This window comes from Cavia porcellus, unplaced genomic scaffold (assembly GCF_034190915.1).
Source record: "Cavia porcellus strain 051 isolate PalLab524CR breed Dunkin Hartley unplaced genomic scaffold, mCavPor4.1 scaffold_18, whole genome shotgun sequence".
Lineage (NCBI taxonomy): Eukaryota > Metazoa > Chordata > Mammalia > Rodentia > Caviidae > Cavia > Cavia porcellus.
The window spans coordinates 27,722,586-27,741,852 of NW_026947501.1; the positions used below are offsets into that span (position 1 = coordinate 27,722,586).

General features: G+C 39.0%; 1 protein-coding gene across 4 annotated transcripts in view; it reads left to right on the top strand.

Moving 5' to 3' along the window:
- The window catches only part of Dguok (deoxyguanosine kinase), a 33,390-nt gene extending 14,533 nt beyond the window's left edge, over positions 1-18,857 (top strand). For 2 of the 4 annotated variants that reach the window (XM_063229604.1, XM_063229608.1), the window contains 5 exons: positions 7,149-7,336; positions 12,019-12,166; positions 17,383-17,498; positions 18,047-18,146; positions 18,611-18,857. In XM_063229604.1, the coding sequence (XP_063085674.1) occupies positions 7,149-7,336; positions 12,019-12,166; positions 17,383-17,498; positions 18,047-18,146; positions 18,611-18,637 (579 nt within the window). In that variant the 3' untranslated portion in view covers positions 18,638-18,857. Of the gene's footprint in view, positions 1-7,148; positions 7,337-11,369; positions 11,437-12,018; positions 12,167-17,382; positions 17,499-18,046; positions 18,147-18,610 lie in introns of all 4 variants that reach the window. The other 2 variants (XM_063229606.1, XM_063229607.1) reach the window with 2 other exon arrangements.
- Positions 18,858-19,267: the final 410 nt, after the last annotated feature.

Below are 19,267 nucleotides of genomic sequence, written 5' to 3' on the forward strand. Positions count from 1 at the left end.
TAAGTAGTAATCATTAGGAAGAGTTTTCCAAACCTCATCTCTATTTTCTTCTTCTAGGTAAAACTTCAAGAATAATATTAATTAAGAGTGTGAGAGTAGTTACCCTTATTTTGTTCTGTCTTCAATGAAGTTACTTCTAGTTTGTTAGTTTTAAGTTCCTCTGTTGGTTATTCATTTCAATAGGGCATGCAGAGGAAAAGCCCTTCTTTTTACTAGGATGTTAACTGTTTTTATCAGAATCAAAAGTTGAATTTTCATTAAAAGCCTCTTCAGCATCTAGTGAGATTATCATGGGTGCTAGGGATTGAACCCAGTTCCTCAAACGTGCTAGGCAGGCTCCCTGCCACTGAGTCACACCCTCAGCCCCCAGGGTTTTCTTTTTTAATCTCTTAGTCATAGTTTTGATAGTTACCATCCTTAAATTTCTAGAATAAACTTTTGTCATTGTAGTATTGTTCCATTAATTTTTTAATATATTGTTGCAATTTTGCATCTACGTTTAATTGGTATTACTGTTTGTGTGGACAGTTCTTAACAAGTTTTACCACTGGGGTTTCAAAAGCAAATTAAGTTTTGCATCATTTTTAGCATAAGAATTACCATTTCTTGAAGATATAATAGAAATCATCTTTAAAGTTATATGGATTAAGTGATACTTAGGAGCATAGTTATTAGCAGCTGTTTTTTCCCTCAGTGATTATTCCTCAAGGGTTGTTTCTTTTTTGTTCGTTTTTATTCCCTCTTGGGTCAATTTTGGTAATTTGTTTTCCAAGAAAATTGTACTTTTAGTGAGATTTTCAAATTTAATGTTATAAAATTAGTACTTTATATTTGTAGTCTTCTGTGTCTAGAATTATTATATTTTTCTGTCTAATGTTTCCTATTTGCATGAATATTTCGGGAAGAAACAGATTTGATAGATGATTATCTAGTTTTTCTCCTTTAAAAAATTCCAATTAGTGGATTTTTGTTTTTAATTCTATTGGGACTTGCATTCTGAATCATTAATTTTTGCCTTTGAGTTTATTCATTTTTTTCCTCAAATTTTCTTTGCACTTTATAAACCTTTTGCAGCTAAATGATTAGTTTTTGTGTCCCTCTACCAGTTTAATAGTAAAAGCAGCTGCAACTAGAAATTGTCTTTATAGAGTAAGCTTTGATCCATTTTGTTTTCGTTTTTGAGACAGAGTCTTGCTTTGTAGAGCACATTGGCCTTGAACTCACTACGTCGCCCAGGCTGGCTGTGAACTTGATGGTCCTCCTGACTCAGCCTCCCAAGTGCTGGGGTTACAGGAATGCGCCACCACACTGGGCAAGCGTAGGCCCTATTTTGAGATTTTGATAAAGTTTTGACTGAAATTTCTGAAGAGTTTATAATTGTACTTTTGATTTATTCTTTGCTCAGTAGTTAAAGCATCTTGCACTTTTTAGTAGATCTTTGTGCGCTAGTCTGTTGTTTGTACTTTGATTTTTGTTATAGTTAGACAATGTGGCTTAATAATTCCTAGGTTGGGTAACTTTTAAGATTTTCTTTATGGTTTATGAATAATCAATTTTGGTAAGTGCACTATGAACTTCAGTGTTAAGATGCCTTTGTTTTGTTTTTTAAATATTTGTATTTATGGATAGTAATTAGTAGTCTGGTTTTTGGTTGGTTGGTTGGTTGGTTGGTTGGTTGGTTTGTATGGTCTTTTTGAGATAAGGTCTTGCTACACAGTTTGAGCTGGCTTTGACTTCACTTTGTAGCCCAGGTTGGTCTTGAATTTGCAATGAATTTCCTGCCTCAGCCTCCTGAGTGCTGAGTGCACCACCACACCCAGTTTAAGGTGCCATTGTTTATAAGAGGATTCTAAGGAATAGTGGAAACATCTAAATTTAATAATTGTTGAAGATGTATCCTGAATTCAGATAGGTGGAAAAACTAATCATTTAGTTCCCTGACTTGTCCTTTTGGGGCTCTTCTTCTGTTAAATTTTGACAGATGTATTGAAATTTGTGTTTTGTCTTTGTTTGTGTTTTTAACTTTAGATCCTATTTCTTTTCTTTGTATTTTTAAAACTTTTTAAATACATGGTAAAGAGTACAACAATACTTGAATCATACTTTAAAGATTCTCAGGTTGACAGGTCATAGCTTACAATCCAACTAAGGAAAAAAGGATAAACAAGAAACCACAGTTCAGACATAGTAGACTTAGGAGCTAAGGAGTTTGCTGACAGAAGCAGGATGCCTTGACCCTACCCCGGGGTGTAGTCTACCATAAACTTGTGGTACATGCCTGAATTAAATATTGCATACCTTTAAATTTCCACAACAATGTCACAGAACCCAAAATAATATTTTAAAAAATTACTTCAAGTCTGCATATCTACAGTCTCCTTTTTGTTGCTGTTACTGTTGTTGTCATCATCATTGTCCCTTGAGGAAGTCTGACAACAAGGAGTTGCTTGAGTATTCTAGAAATTGAGCTTGACATGGTGGTACACAACTGTAATCCCAGCACTTGGGAGACTGAGGCAGGAGGATCTCCATGAGTTCAAGATCATCCTAAAACTACACAGCGAGATCCTGTCTCAAAAAAAAAAAAAAAAAAATTCCAGAAGTAGGCAGGAATGAAGAATGAATGAATGAGAGATAGGTAGAAGAAATAGAGGACACCCTATTCTTAGTCACCTGTGTTCGGTTCTATCCAATGAAAATAACTTGATTTAAAAATATGTGATAGCTACAGATTATACTCACATAACCTATATAGAAGTGATAAACATAAAAACATTTTCTTGTATTTTGAATTGGCTTCACTTTATATTATGTTTTATCACTTTAGTATTCCCTGTGTAAAGAGTCATGACTTCTTTGTTAAATCTTTTTTATTTTACAGTATTTTCTAAAAAGCCTTTATAGCACTTAATGCTTTTTCCTTAATATACAACATATGCATTCTTTCTATTTATATCTACATGATAGATTTCACTTTCCCTTTGTTTTCAAGTAATATTTTGTTCTAGGTGTTTCTTTTATGACAGTTTGCCTTTATTGAGAATTTTTTCTTTTATTGTGATTATGTCTGACATCTTATTCTGTACTTTCTTTTCCTTTTCATTTTTCTCCTCCTGTTCCTCCTTTTCTCCTTCTTCACCTCTTTTTTTTCTTTCTCCTTCTCGTAAATTTTTTTTCATTTTTTTTCATTTTTCTCTCCATTCAGAGAACAGTTAAATATACATATTTAGATCTACCAAAATGTTAATGGCGTATCTGTGGACATATCTGTAGACCTTTTCTATTGCTTTCTTTTCCAGACTCCATCCTCAGGTGTATTGAAATCAGGTGAGATGTTACAAACTGAATGTTTTGATTAATAGAATTTCTCTTAACTATTAAATAACTGTTAAACTGGCATTAATACACACAACTACCTTAATTTGTAGTGAAGTGTTTGCTCCTTGACTGCTGCTTTTCTTCATTTTGACTTATTTTCCAGTTGGTTGGGGATACATTCTAGAGTTTTGCTTTTTTTTTTATTTTGTTTTTCCCAGAAGGAATACTACCTAGGCAAGTGCTATAAATAATTTCTGAGTGGTCGCTTGTCTAAAATCATCTTTAGTAGCTTCTGTTGCAGGAATGTGTTATATTCTTGGAATCCTTTTTTCTTTGTAAGTAATTTGTCTCTTTTTCCCCTTCCTGAAGTTTTTTGGGGGGTTGTTTGTTTTATTTTTAATGAACTTTTACTTTTTGCTGCAGTAGGTCCCCTGTGTGTCCATGTTGTGCACTGGTACATCTGTGCATATGTATGTATGTATGTACAATAGTCTTTCTTAGTACTCAGTGAATTTTTCTAGTGGCATTCAATACTTTCCTTAATTTTTTTTCTTGATAATAGTTTCTGTTCATCAGGTGTACTCTTAATTAGGTCTCCTAGTTGTACCATGGAACTTTTTCCTCATTCCCAAACATCTCAAGAAAACATATATATCTGTTAAACAGCTAGTGATTTTCAGTAGTGACAGAGATGTGTACCTTATGGGTAGAAGTTTTCATCTATTCCTTTTTTGTCTAATACTCTGAACTCTGCTCTCTTGAGAAGGAAAATTGTCTGCTTGATTAGGTGGCTTTGTCTGAGCCAGGAGTCCAGTAGTCCCTCAGTATCTGCAGGGGATTAATTGGAGGACTTCCCCTGGTATACTCTAAGTCACCTCTAGATTGTTTGTAATACATAATACAAAGTACATGCTATGTAAGAATGTATGCTATATTAAGAAATAAGAAGAAAAAAGACAAAAAAAAGGGGGGGGCCTGGGGATTTAGCTCAGCGGCATAAGCGCCTGCCTTGCAAGCAGGTAGTCGTGAGTTCGATCCCTGGTACTGATAAAAAGGAAAAAGACAAAAAAAAAAAAAAGAAATAAGGATAGGAGTAAAGTATATGTGTTCTGTAAAAACATAATTTTTGTTTTTTTAGATAGTTTCAGTCTATTGGTTGAATCTGCAGAGGCAGAACTGTAGATCATGAAGGGCCAACTGTATATTAAAGTCGTAAGAGATAATCTAGCACCCTTTGTCAATTGTTTGATACAAAATTGTTGTGATTAGGGTGTGGTGACACACACCTATACTTCCAGCTCTCAGGAGATTGAGGCAGGAAGATTGCTATGAGGTTAAGGCCAACCTGAACTGAATAGCAGGACTGCCTCAAAAAAGAATAATTTGTCCTAAGTGCTGGCAGGTAGAACACAACTGACATTACATCTTGAAGTACCTCTCTAGAGGAAAGAAAAAAAATACAGATTAAAAAAAAATACCTTATAGCTCCATTATCCTGTATATTGGATATCATAACATGTCTTTTTTTTTCATAATTGTATGCCCTTTTTCTGTTAGTGCAGGGAGAATTTAAGTTGCTATTCAGTATGGATCAAATTGGATCTACTGATTGGATTTAGTATGGACTTACTAATTTGTTTTGATTTTTTGTTTTTTAAGACAGAGACTTGCTGTGTAGTTCAGGCTGGTCTTGAACTCACTATGGAGCCCAGGCTGGCCTCAGAATCACAGCAATTCTTCTGTCTCAGCCTCCCAAGTGCTGGGATGACAGGCATGTGCCGCCATACCTGGCTGGATTTGCTAATTGTGTTTGCTATAGTGCATAGTTTTCTAGTCACTGTATTTCTGGAGTGTTTTCTTTGGCAGTTGTGTCTCTTCATTTCCAACAATGTCTTCATAGTGTTCCTTTTTTTTCTTTTTGTATATTTTTTGGCTTATTTTCTTATTTAGATTCCATTGAAATATTTTTGATTTTCTTCCTGTTTCAGACATTTCTTTCTGCCTAAGCCTACAGACTGATCCTCTCTCCTTTTGAGTTGCAGATTATTTTTATATTCAGTTATTATCATTTTATTTGCTTATACATTTGAGGAGATGTTTTTATTTGGACTGTAGCTGAGATGAATTCTATAGGAAATTATGTAAGTGATTTTTCTTCCAGGCCATTCTTCTAATAGCCCTAAACCCACTGATTCATAGCCCACACCTAGTCTACCTCTTGGTACGGAACTGTGTGACACCATGGCTATTCCTGTCTTCTCCAGTAATGCATAGCATCAGAGACTTGAGAGTCCAATTTTTCTCCAATGTGCAGCTTTTAGGGGCCATTTGTGAGGGTGGTATGTGTTTGTTCACTAAAGCTTTGGAAGGAGAGAAATCTTGAACATACCTCTGAGTTAAATAGTTCATAGATCCACTCACCTTTATACACATTGCTTTCTACTAAAGCCTTTTAAAGGGCTACAACCCTTCTGTGTAATCCAAGAATGCTTTTTAGGCAGCTTGGACCACTTCTAGTTTAACCTTGCCTCCTGCAATCCAGATGTTTGTCTTCACCAGAAATGCTATGTAGTTTTGTTTTGCTTTGTTTTGTTTTGAGACAGGGTATCCATGTATAATTCAGGCTTGTCTTGAACTGACTATGTAGCCTAAGCTGGCCTGGAGCTCACAGAAGTACTCCTACCTCAGCCTCCTGTATTTTGGAATTATAAGCATATAAACCATTATGCCCAGCAAAATGCTGTCTCCTTAATCTCCATTTCCATCAATGAAAATTCCACACATCATTTACTTTGCAGTTTAAGGCCTTTTCCTCTTTTTTTTCTGAAACCTGGGATTCCCTCTACCTTTTATGATTTGTCTCTTTATCGTGTGATCTGCCTTATATTCGAGCTATTTATATCTTAATCGTCACCTTCCCATTTGTATGATGAGTTCTTTGAGTCTAGAAACCATGTCTTTTACTTTTACTGAGAGGTACTAAAATGAAGGAATTGGAGAAATTCAACACTTACTTAACTCCATGAGACCTTAGGAAATAAGTTAGGCTTTCCCCTCTGGAAAATGGACACAGTAACTTTTCCTCATGAAGTTGTTTTGAAGATTAAATGAGATAATATCACACAGTGAACATTGACATGTGTTACTTCCTTTTTCTATACCCCTTGTGTACCCCTAACCCACATTGCACTTCATCTATGCAGGCCGTTAGTTAATGATTCAGTGAATGCTTCGCATGAATAAATGCAGATCCAAAGTGCTTTGCACAAAACTCAGTTTTGCATTAAATCAGTGCAGAGTCCAGAAAAGAATCTGGGGATCCTGAGTATCCCCGCCTTGTTCCTACCTGCATATACTAAATAAGTGAAACTTCAAATTACAGTTCACTCTCTAGAAGATTTTGTTTTTGTTTGGTTGGTTAGATTTTCAAATAAGCAATTGCTTTCTTGTCTGCTTTAAAGTTTTAGAAAGAAATAGCCACAGATGGAATCTCAAAAAAGAAACACTATAGTGTTACAATAGAAAAGTTTGATCAAAGTAGAATTTTAGATGATTATTGATCATTAACTCCTCTCCAGACAGACTCCACAAATCCATCTATCAGTGAATGTGTTAATTCTGTGTATAGCATATCGTCTTCCTCAATCAGATTATTCTCTAATGAGGTAGGAAAATCTCTTCCTTGATTTTATGATTTCAGCCAAGCAGAAGGATCTAATTATATTTCTTTAGTGGAAGAAGATGCATAATTTCTTCTTGCATTGAGTATTAAATTTTCTCATTTCCTATATACCTTACAGGAAATTCTCCCCTTTTTTAATCCTCTCTAGGGCCAAACTACCCGAAGCCTGGGAAACTTGCTGGACATGATGTACCAGCAGCCAGCACGATGGTCCTACACATTCCAGACATGTTCCTTTATGAGCCGCCTGAAGGTACAGCTGGAGCTCTTCCCTGAGAAGCTTTTACAGGCCAAGCAGCCCGTACAGATCTTTGAGAGGTCTGTGTACAGTGACAGGTAGGATGCCAGGCCCGCTGCAGTCACATGCCCCTTGTCCAGGTCTGTGTTTTCTCTTCCTTCACAGCCCATGTGTTATTTTAGTTATTGAAGATTGTGCTTTGAAAACTTTTCTTCTTTGTAAAGGCAGCTTTATACAGATTTGTCCAGAGTTGTAGTTCTGCTGAGCTATCATATTTGTATATGTCAAAAAGAGATTATGTTTTTCATAAACTAAAGGCATTGAATTTCCCACAGAGCCACTAATTGCCTTATGTTTCCTTATTTTACTGCACAGAGGCCTACTATAACCATTACATGCTAAAAGGCACAGAATAGATCAGGTAGTAGTAGTGCATGTTCTCAGAAACCAGATGGTTGGTTATTACCTTTAAGAAAAAAGTGGATGGATTTAAAATTTGTATTCCTAAAATGATCACAAAATATCTATTTGTCTTTTTTTATTCATCGAGAAAGAATGTCTAGGCAAAAATAGCATATCATGAAATTAGTTTCTGTCTCAGTTTAGCCTTTTGTTTTGTCTTGTTTTGTTTTTAACTCTTTGTGACAGGGATCGCTGTTCTCTAGAGTGTAGAGTTAAAAACAAGTACATGTTTCACTTCAAGGGAAGGGCTCATCCTGACCACGTTGGAAGAGTGAAATGTGAGGTCACATTTAGTGAGACCAGCCGCTAGCATGGGAGCCAAGCCCATCTGTCCTAGAAGAAGTAGTCTAGCCATGCTGAATTCCTGGCTCTGCCTCAGAGCCCAGAGAGTGACTTGGGTTAGGACTCCTGGAGATGGAGGCAGGTGGTTGGTCAGGACACTTGCCAGGTTTTTTGTATTTGAAGGTTTGTAAATGACTTTTGTCAGTGAAATGGTCCTTTTGAGCAAAATTCTATCTTACTTAAGCCCTGTTGATCTATCAGAATGAAAAGGACTGCATTTTCATTGTCCATTCACTGCTGAAGACATTCAGTCACTTACCCATTTAATTCTAAATTAGATAAACTAGTTCTGCTTCTTGGGGCTCTCATAAAGCCTTCTGGAAAAAAGAAATAAGAGGGTTCACTGTGCTTGTTCTGACTTAGCCTCAGAATCATGTTAAGATGTGAAACAAAACTCTGGGGAGTACACATTCCTTCTTTCTAGGCCCTGGGAACCTACACTTTATGAAAGCTGAATGTGTGCATCATGATGGATGTGCTCTTGAGTTGTAGTTCTTTCTCCACTTTTAGCTATGCTGCTGCCTGTTTGCTTCTCTTTGCGAAGCCTTGTCTCTTGGACTAGGAAGCTGAATTACATATAATCACCTGGGTTGCTTGGAAACATACAAAGTTGATCTTTTGAATTCTAAACCCTTAGTGAGGTAGCATGCAAGATTATTCTGAGAGGAAAACAGAAATAGAAATATTTTGTTAATTAGAAATGCTTTGTTAAGAAGCTACCTAAATCTTAATGTTTACTTATAAAGAAAGAGGTAAGAATTGATGACACTATGGGGAGCTATAGCATTTCAGATGCTTTCATCAGAGAGGGCATTTTTGAGATTAAAAAGGATAATCACAAATTCTAATCCTGGAGGCCAATTTAGACCTTTTTCATTATTTTAAACATTCATTCTAGGGGTTGGGGTTGTGTCTCAGTAGTGCAGTGTGAGATGGTCAGGGTAGGGGGAACATCTTTTTATTTGTTTACTCAACACAGATTTATTGGGTACTAGGCTTGATCCTGGGGTTGCAACAGAGAAGGCAGACCTATTCCTGGTCATAAATATCATAGCTCAGCAGGGACTGGACTCATGCTTATGTGGTGTGGTCTGTGTCCCAAAAGGGGAGCATGGAGCATTATTTGGGAGAGTGGAGTACAAGGATGAAGAAATCTAAGACTTTTTGGATTGCGTTAAAGGGAAGTCGAACATGTGGTTTTAGAACAGAAGCCTCAGCTGTTAGGTACTTAAGCTTTGTTCTCCACAGGACCTGAATATGGACTGCAGAAGCTTCCTTCCCCTAGTGCTTAGCACCTCCCCCTCCTGTCCCCTCATCACCCATCAGGATTAGCTTGGGGGGCGTAGGTGAAGTGCTCATTCTGGGGAGCAGCAAGGCCCTTTTTATAGGACTTATTAATTTTTCTATATAAGATGGAAATTTCATCTATTTTTCTTTGAAGAAGCTGAACATTTTTCAGAACTTGAGTTCATTGTCTTCAACTAGACTATAGCTAGATGATACCAAACTGGATGAGTTTACTTTTAGTATTTCCAAATTAGCCTTTTCATAGCCTAGCAAAAAGCATTTTAATTATAACTAAAAGATACCTTGGGTGCTGTGCAAGTTGCTCTTTGTCTTAGTTACTTTCTCATCGCTGGGACAAAGTACCTAACACCCACATTTTAAAACAAGAAAATTTTATTTTAACTCAGTTTGTGGAAGATTCAGTTCATAGCCAGCCAGTTCAAGGCAGGGCAGCATGGCAGGCAGGGAGCAGCAGCCATCAAGACAGGAGGGAATATATACGTATTATATATATGTATATGTATATATGTATATCTTCCATGGTCACACCCACAGTGACCCATCTCTTCCCACCAGGCTTCACCTCCCAACTATAAACCTATCAGTGTGAACACACACTTCTCAGGTAAATAAATACAAATAGCAAATAAATACATGAGAAAATGTTCATTTAAGAGATGCAAATTAAAATAACACTGAGATTTAATCTCACCCCAGAAAGAATGGCTATCATCATAAAATCAATCAATAAGAAATGCTGGAGGGGCTGTGGGGAAAAAGGAACCCTTCTCCACTGTTGGTTGAGTGTATGCCACTTTGGAAATTGGTGTGGAGATTCCTCAAAACACTAGGATTAAAGGTCCCATTTGACCCATACCTTCTGGGTATCTTCCCAGAAGAATGAAAACATCATACCACAGTGATATATGTGTACCCATGTTTATAGCAGCATAATTTGTAATAGCTAAATCTTGGAAACAACCCGAATGCCCATAAACTGAGGCACAGATTTAAAAGATGTGGTATTACTCAGCTATAAAGAAAGATAAACTTGAGATATTTATGGGGAAATGGATGCAACTTGAGACCATACTCATAAGTGAAATCACACGTGCATACGTAAATATCATGTTGTTTCCTCTATTGTAAGAAGCTGAAAAAGTAAGATCCAAAATATATAGTAGATATTTTGCAAAATGAGAAGAAACTGTTCAAAAGGAAAGAGAAACTGGTATGGGGGAAAGGAAAGAAGGGAAAAGAAAAAATAAAAAAAATACATATATTCACAAAATAGTTAAGATAGTTATACTAATAGTTGCTATTAGTTCATTGAAAAGAAATATTTGTGCCTATATTGTTTGATCAATTTTTCATGCCTGTACTTTGTAATATGGACAACTACTTTGAAGATAATAATATACAATGTACTAACCATTGCTACTCTCCTATAATCATATTTTGAAATTTTGTACCATTGTTTTTATTGCTTTTTTTTTCTTTCAAAAAACAAAACAAAAACCAGTGGACTAATCTAGTATCACATACCCATGAGCCCATGATCACACACCCATATATTAGCATATGAGGCTTTGGGAGGACATGTAGATATAAACCAGAACATTCTTCAAAGGACTTTATGAGTAAAATACACAGTTAAGGCAGTGAACTGAGAGTGAGTTCAGGTCACTTCCTAAGGTAACATAGCTAGTGAATGTTAGAGTCAGGATTAGATCCTGCAGAGTTACACTGAGACCTGCTCTCAAGGATGGCACTCACAGCCTTAACTCTGTACTTCTCTGATCGATTCCTACACAAGGATTTTGAATTTCATTTTCCCACAAGTGGCCAGTTGCTGGGTATTGCCTTACAAACTGGAGGTCACTCTTAAAGAGAAATTGTCATTTTGTATCAAGGTACCTGAAGCCATGGTTTCTGTTTAGCTTTGATTTCTTACTTATCAGATCCTCCTTTTTTTGTGAAAGTAAGCAAGAGAAAAGGCAGGTTTGATTTTTACCTTTTGCTTTCTTTTGTCTGACTCAGAAGCTCAGCAGCAGAAGCAAGCTAGTAAGAGTCCTGGAGGACAGTCTGCTTTCTTGGTAACACTGAGGTCAGTGGAAAACGCATTTCCTCCTCTATAAGTGACACCACATAAAGACAGTGCTTTTCCACTTCTTAGCTAGAGAGAAGGAAGCTTGGAGATTTGAAAGAATTTGGTACTTAAATGAAATGTTGTAGGTGGTTTTGTGGAGGAGCCTTGCCAGAATAATAAGGAAATCTCAGAAGTTCAAGTTTATGTGCCCCATCTGCTATATCCTCTGACTGGTTTCTAGCAGGGAAATTTGTCATGGGTCAAGGTGGTCCTCGTCCAGTATCTGTCTGTCTGTCTGTCTTTTTATTTTTTTTCTTCCCCAGTGAATTGCTCCATCTCAAAAGCTGTGGTTTCAGCCTTTAATTCTAGGTGCCATTACCCATCAAACTGTTGAAGAGGGAGGGAGCTGAGGGTTAAGAATTCAGATTGCTTAAGGATTGATGAGGAGCTAGAAAGGTTAAGTGGTCTGAACAAACATGGAACAAGTTGGTTATTGATTTTTCTGTTTCTCTCTCTCTCTCTCTTGTGCTTTTCATTCCATTTCCCATTCTTCCTCCACTCTCCCCGCTGCCACCCCATCCCACTTACATTTCTAACCAGGTACATCTTTGCAAAGAACCTTTTTGAAAATGGTTCCCTCAGTGATGTTGAATGGCATATCTATCAGGACTGGCATTCTTTTCTCCTGTGGGAGTTTGCCAGCCGGCTCTCCTTACATGGCTTCATCTATCTACAGGCTGCTCCCCAGGTAACTTTGAACGTAAGGGGTTAGACTTAAGGACAGTAGGAAATCCTTTTAAGAGACATTCTGCAAGCCCTTAATTTTCTGGTCGGAGAAGTTAGAGAGCAGACATTACCAGACTGCAGAAAGCAATGGGCAGATACCTCCATTCTAGCACTGAGCACCATATTTCCTACATGCTGCAGTATAGTCGAGCTGTTGATTGTGCATAGAAGGATCTGCCTTGTGGAGCAATAAACAAGCCAAAGCAGATTGGGCATCGTCTCCATCACTCCGGATGTATATCAGAGACTGCTCCCAGGAAGGCTAATGGCCTGGACCAAGGAGGAGAAAGAGTGCTGTGGAGCTGAGCAGAACGACAGCTTCGGTTGGAATTTGAAGAGATGTCAGGTTTCCAGTGGGAATCATGGGATGTCTGCGCTGAAAGAAGTAAGAGATTGCTGGAGTAGGAGAAGGGACAGTATTCACACACAGTGCAGTGCTGCTCTGCCCTAAAGAAAGTAAAATGAATCATTTTAGGAAAATAGATGCCCCTCTAGACCATAATGTTATATGAAACAAATCAGACACAAGCTTAACTATTGCATGGTTTCTTTTATATGAGAAACATGTATTATAAATAAAGAACAAAGTAAAAGACAGATAATAGGAAGTAGGAAGCTAGATCTTTCTCCAATGGGAAGGGGATCAAGAGATGGAAGAGGGCAAGTGGGGAAGGAAAGGGATTTAAAAAAGGAATTAAAATGTGTTATATACATGTATCAACTCTACTTCAAGAATATAAACATTCCATACTGCAGATGGGTACTAATACACATTTAATAAAAAATTTTAAAAAATAAATGCAGAGTCCCACCCCAAGAGAGAGAAAGAGAAGGAGGAGACAGTGCTGACCTAATCTGTTCCAAGAGAGAGGGAATTAGCCCCAGCTTGGTACCAGGAAACCATGCTGGGAAGAGCCAGGGAAAAGATGAGCTGACTCGCTGCTGAGAGCAAAACATGACTGCATAGCCAACTCACAGGCTCTTGTTTCTGGGACTGGGCAGGGACCCACAAGGCAAGCAAGCAAGTGTTCTTTGTGTTTATTGGTGCACATCACATGACTGATGAGAAAGGGGCAGCGGTGGTGATAAGGAGGATGAGGGTTGTCATTGGGGGGTTGGTGTGTCATCTTGGAGAGACCAACTGAAGTATTTCAGGTGGTATAAAAAGAAGGGAGGGTGAGGATCTTAACTGCAGAAATGAAAATCAGTTGATTCACTTTGGGATTAAAGACTTTTGTGCTATTTTGATGGCATTAGACCCAAGAATGCCCATATCCTTCCCTGAAGTGCCATGGACCTCTTCTTTGAGATTCTTTTCTTCCTAAAGGAAGAAAAGAAGTAAAAATATCTCTCCATAAAATTTATCAGTGCCTGATATTCCAGCACGGAGCCCAGGCAAATAGTAAGTTTAGAGTATGTGAGAAGGGCCTTAGTAGGGCCTTCGGCTCATTTCTACCAGTTGTCCCCTCAATTCTGAAGAGCCAGCCTGCAATTTCAAAATTATTAAAAGATATGGTGGCACATGTCTATAATCCCAGCACTCAGGAAGCTGAGGCAGGAGGAATGCCTCAAATTCAAGACCAGTCTAGGCTACATGGTGAGTTCAAGGCCATCGTGAACTACATAGTGACACTGTGTCTCAAAAAAAAGAAAAAAAGTTAGATGTGTCAGTGTTGCACCCCTTTGGAATCAAGGAAAGCACAGCTGGTCAGTGTGACTCAAGAAAACCTGCATAGGACTGTTAATCATGGAGACAGATGTAGGAGGTGCCTGGGAACAAATGGCATCTGGGACTGGGTCTTGGGATGCCTAGTAACCAGACCCACCAGCTGTCGTAGTCCGGTTGCTGTCTCTGATGCCAAGCAGTTAAGAGCAGTTCTTCCTCCTGGGTCAAGCAGGTCAGAAAAGCAGCTGTAGAGTCCTTCCCCCGCCGTTGCACCTCCACTAGCCTTGCTGTTCCCTTTCAGGCATGTCTTCCCTATGCGGACCAAGGTGAAATGGGGCCAGGCTCCTGCACTGTGTGCACAGAACGTTTTTAAAGAATCTGTCATAGCTATGCCAATGAAGTGAGAATTATGCCAAATGCTCAAAATAGGAGTTTACCTAATTGGAGGTGGAGGGTGTTTGCTCTGTTAAAGTAATCGTAAAACAAATACGCACATTTCTTAATAGATTGATGTAAAATTGCTCTATCTTTATGTGTACTTGAAAACAAGGCCATATTGTAAAGGGCACTTATTTTAACTAATTCAGATAATGTTTTTCTCTTTGAGAGGAAAACTAAGTAGTTTGGTTATTTTTGGACATCCTACTACTTGCTTGTAAACCTCCAACGGCGCAGTTTGACAGTTTTTAGTGCTCATACCTTTGACCTGTTAACCATAATACTTGCAGTTCACTCCGTTGAGGGGCCAGGTATGATGATGCATGCCTGTAATCCCAGGAGGATGAGGCAAAAAAATTACTGTGACTTTCAGGCCGGTTTTGAGCTGCCTAGTGAGGCCCTGTCGCAAACAAAACAAAACAAAAGTATTCCATTGATTCACTCATGTACAAAATAACCTGTGTATGAGGTAATATTGTTTATAATAGCAAATTAGTAGAAATGCCCAAGAGTTTATTAGTAGGAGTTGTTGAATATATTATGCTCTGACCACGAATTAAAAAGCTCTGAAACTTTCTCTGAATGAGAAAGTTCTTTTTGTACTGATACGTAACAGTGTCTAAGATGTATTCTTACTTTTTTTGTGATACCAGGACTCAAACTCAGGGCCTTGCACTTGCGAGGCATGCACTGCACCACACTGAGCCATGTCCCCATTCCCTGAGACATACTCTTAAGTGAACAAAAACAAGGACAGAGTGTATGGTATCTCCCTCTCTCCCCTCCCTGTCCCTCCTTTCCTCCTTTCCTCTCCCCACCCTTCACCTCTGCTCTCTCCCTGTCCCTCCAGGGTTCTTACTATGCTTCACTTCAAGCTGGCCTTTCCTCACCCTGTAGGCTAGCTGACCTTGAATTTACTGTTACCCTCTTGCCTCTGTCTCCCAGGTGCTTGGTGAAACACTTTCATACACTTTTTTAAAAAGGTGATAGAAGGAATGCGTATGTATAAAAAGTTTTTAAGTTGTTGTGTGAGAAGAAAACTGGGTAGTTGGACACAGTGAAAAACTGATTAGAGGGGCTGGGGATTTAGCTCAGCGGCATAAGCACCTGCCTTGCAAGCAGGCAGTTGTGAGTTCGATCCCCGGTACCGATTAAAAAAAAAAAGAAAAACTGATTAGAGAAGGAGAGGAATAAGAGGAAAGTCTCAAAGCAATCAGAAGTGAGGGTGAGGATGCAGGAATAGAAAGATGGAAAGAAAAAGGCAAGTTCAGAGAGAAGGAAAGCAGAAATAGAAAAAATGAATATAAGGATCGATGGACACGGAAAGACTAGGAATCAGAAATGAAAATGTTAGGTGAGCACGTCACTGAGCCTTCCTAGTGTCCTATGCAAACCTTCTTCAGTCTTCCAGTTCATCTCTTTCCCGGGGCTGTGAGCACTTGCCCTCTCAGAGCGGTGCTCAGTAAGCCAGGCCCTAAAGGAAAGGGCAGCTCTGCAGAAGTAGGAATTAGAGTACCCGCTGCGCTCGCGTGAGACCCTGTCACCCACTCCTTTATCTGATTGCTGCACTTAGGACCCAGGCACCTACAGTTCAGCACTTGATTTACATATGTTTTAATTATCATCTAAATTATGAAATTCAAACTATGGGGACTATATCTGAGTTGGGGTAATTATAAATTGATTAGAAGAAACGCAGAGACAAGAAAAATTGAAGTATTAACCCACCAGACTTATCTGGACTTAACTGCATTCCTCAGTTTGGAAAGCTGCACATAAAGTCCTAAATGAAATTTGCTTATGTGATTTTACAGGTAAGAGGAAAACAGTAACGTTCTAATGTTTTTGGAAGTATTGTGTACTATACTAGAGAATAAAATTTACATTTTTATAGTGTTTGAAAGAGGGAAGTCCTAAGTCATTAGGTTAAGCCATCTGCATTTCCAAGACAGGCAACTAATGAAGTGTTTTGCCCCGCAGAGAGAGGATCAAGGGCAATTCAGGAAAAAAAACATTTGGAGAAAAAGTCCTGAGGTGTGAAGGAGCTTGGCCTGTGCACAGGAAGGAGGTCAAATCTGGCTGAAGCCGTGAGGCAGGGGAGGAGCTGAGGCCACTGAGGAGACAGGAGGGACAGCCTTGTGTGACCGGTGAACAGGGGACACCACCACCTCTGGGCCAGCGTGCTTCAGACTTTCTCCCACACAGGAGAAGAGAATTGTGCACATACTGCAGAGTAGAGGGACGGGAGAAATAGTGTCAGGGCTCACTTTTTCTCCCTCGACTCTTTGTTTTATGGTGGGCCTGTGCAGATTTCACATTCCATTCCAGAGTAAGGATCACATATCATATGAAAGATGTTTCAAATTACTTGCCATTTTATAAATATAATGCCTCTTATATTTCCTTGAACTTGTGGTTCTATCTGTAAGCAGTAGTTGTATCTGTATGTTAAGCAGAATAGGTAATGCCATTATATTGCAGCACTATGGAAGGCGGACTGAAGGGACACACTGGAAGGAGACAACAGCTTTTGCCAGGTGTTTTCTTGCTGTACCTCAGCAGAACTGACAGGACCTGCGGGGTGGGTTGAGGTGGGAAACAAAAATGTACCAAGATCACACCACTAGTGCAGTCGACTGGTTGGCTCCTGGGCTTTTCTGCCCTCTTTCCATTTAGAATGCCCTTGCCAGATGTGGGTGGTGAGCATCTGATTAGGGCAGACGTGAAAAAACTGACCAGAGCGAGAAGAAAGAGTTGTAGGGCTGCTGTGGTTGGGAAGAGAGGAAAGAAGGCCCCTTCCAGGGTCCTAGCTTGGCTGACTGGGTGGACGGTGTCTGCCCCTGGCCAGCTAAGGATGTTCCAGAGGAGCAGGTTTAAGGTGGAAGTAGAGAGAATGATGTAGACATTCTGATTGAATAACAGAACAAAGCAGCAGAAGCAAGGTGATGGCTGTGGTAACCCAGGTAGACAGACAGATGTATGAGTAACTAGCCCCCCCCTCCCCCTCCGTCTACATTGTGACAGTCAGAACAGCATGTGAACTCAGCAAAGTCTCAGAATTGATTATCTTTTAGGTTTGTTTGAAGAGATTGTACCAGAGAGCCAGGAAGGAAGAGGAAAGAATTGAGCTGGCCTATCTGGAGCAACTTCATAATCAGCACGAAGCCTGGCTTATTCACAAGACAACCAAGTAAGCGGAAAAAAGAGCAGTATTAGACACACCTGCTTTTCAGTTGTTCAGAATGAGAAGTTCAATATGCAGCCCTGGAAGGAAATGGTTGGTTGGAAATGTTCAAAATTTTCCAACTCAGTAACTTCATACTAAATATTAGATTTTATTTCTCTAGCCTTTTTGGTAAAATTTCCTTAGATTGAACATCATGGTTGATGATTGCAATAGCTGGCTCAGAACGAAGGGTAAAAAAACTTTTGGAAAACATCAGCTTTACTAAGTTGACGTTCCTAGCTTCTTCCTGTCCTCTCTTCAGGTTTGACATGTTGTCCTTTAAAAATGTGTGGAGCGCTGACCTTCAATTATTAGTCTCAACTGAAGAAAAATCTCAACCTTCCTCTTTCAAGCCAACTTTATTGAATTTTTTAAAAAATGCTGCTTATATGTAATTTCATTGAGAAACTACGTGAATTGAGATTATTTCTCTGAATTACTAAAATTTGGTGAGTGTGTGAAGCATGGCTCAAATTTTTTTCTCATTACCCAAATGTTTATAATTCTTACAGGCTCCACTTTGAGGCTCTACGGAACATCCCAGTGCTGGTATTGGATGTCAACGAAGACTTCTCTAAAGAAGTAACCAAACAAGAAGAACTCGTCAGAAAGGTAGGAAAAACCTTAGCTCCTGCTTTCTCATCGTTTTCCTGTGTTGTACTTTTATCTCTCTGGTCCTTGCTTCCATGTTCAGTATATTAGGTCTTGTGCTTTGCATCTCAAATTGTATTTTACACTCCAAAACCTGCGGGTTCCTTTTTAAGTTACAAATATAGTCCCTAGTCTCCAAAGTATGTTGAATTAATAATTGTTGAATAATTGACTTGTAACATGTGATTGCCAGCTGACTTCCTCCTCTAAGGTATTCTAAAATTAGGGAAATGAGACTTTCGGATTCTTTTCCCAGCTCTGCTACCTGGTGCTATCTGGCTCTAGGCAGTTCACATTTCTTCTCCGGCCCATTTTCCTTTCCTAACAAAAGCTCTTGGAACGGGATATATGTATCTGTCTGTCTGTCTGACATGGGTGAACCACTGAAAATGTGAAATTTAACTGGGATTTTCTCTTCCCTGCAGGTGAACACCTTTGTAAAGAATCTGTAACCAGTACTACATGTTTTAGCGGTGATCCAGGCTCTCTGCTTTCTGAAGCTAGAAAACGTTGACTATTCCACCCACCTTTCCGTCCCCTTCCTTTTACCCTGAAAGTACCCTGAAAGGCACTCAGGGGTATAGTTCCTGCTATCTTTAGACTTTGCAGTTGTCTTTTTTATATTATATATGTCAAGGACTTTGAAAATAAAGCTGTCTTAAATTTTCCTTATTTTTCTAATCTAGTTGTTGATTTATTTCAGTATGTAGCTATTGGTGCCTGCTCTGAACTCCCCAGTAGAATAGGAATTTTCAGGAGAAAAGTCTTAGCCTTTCTCCTGTGGAGTCCTTACCAGCCCAACTTCCCTTGTGTTCACTTGTCTCCTCTGACCTGCCAGGGCAAGAATTGCTCCCGAGAGCCCTGAGCCGAGCCCTGATATGCATGAAGCAGGGAGCTGAAGCAGCTCAGGAGTGGGCAGACATGCAAGTGTGAGCTCCTAAAACTGGGAAAAGGACCCAGCCTCCAGGAAGTGGTGCAGGGGATAGAGGTAAAGAATTTATCCTTTACTGTGGCGCTAAAGAGCTTGGCCAAAAGAAAGAAAGGGACAAAACATCAAGAGCCTAAAAGTTCAGCATCTGACA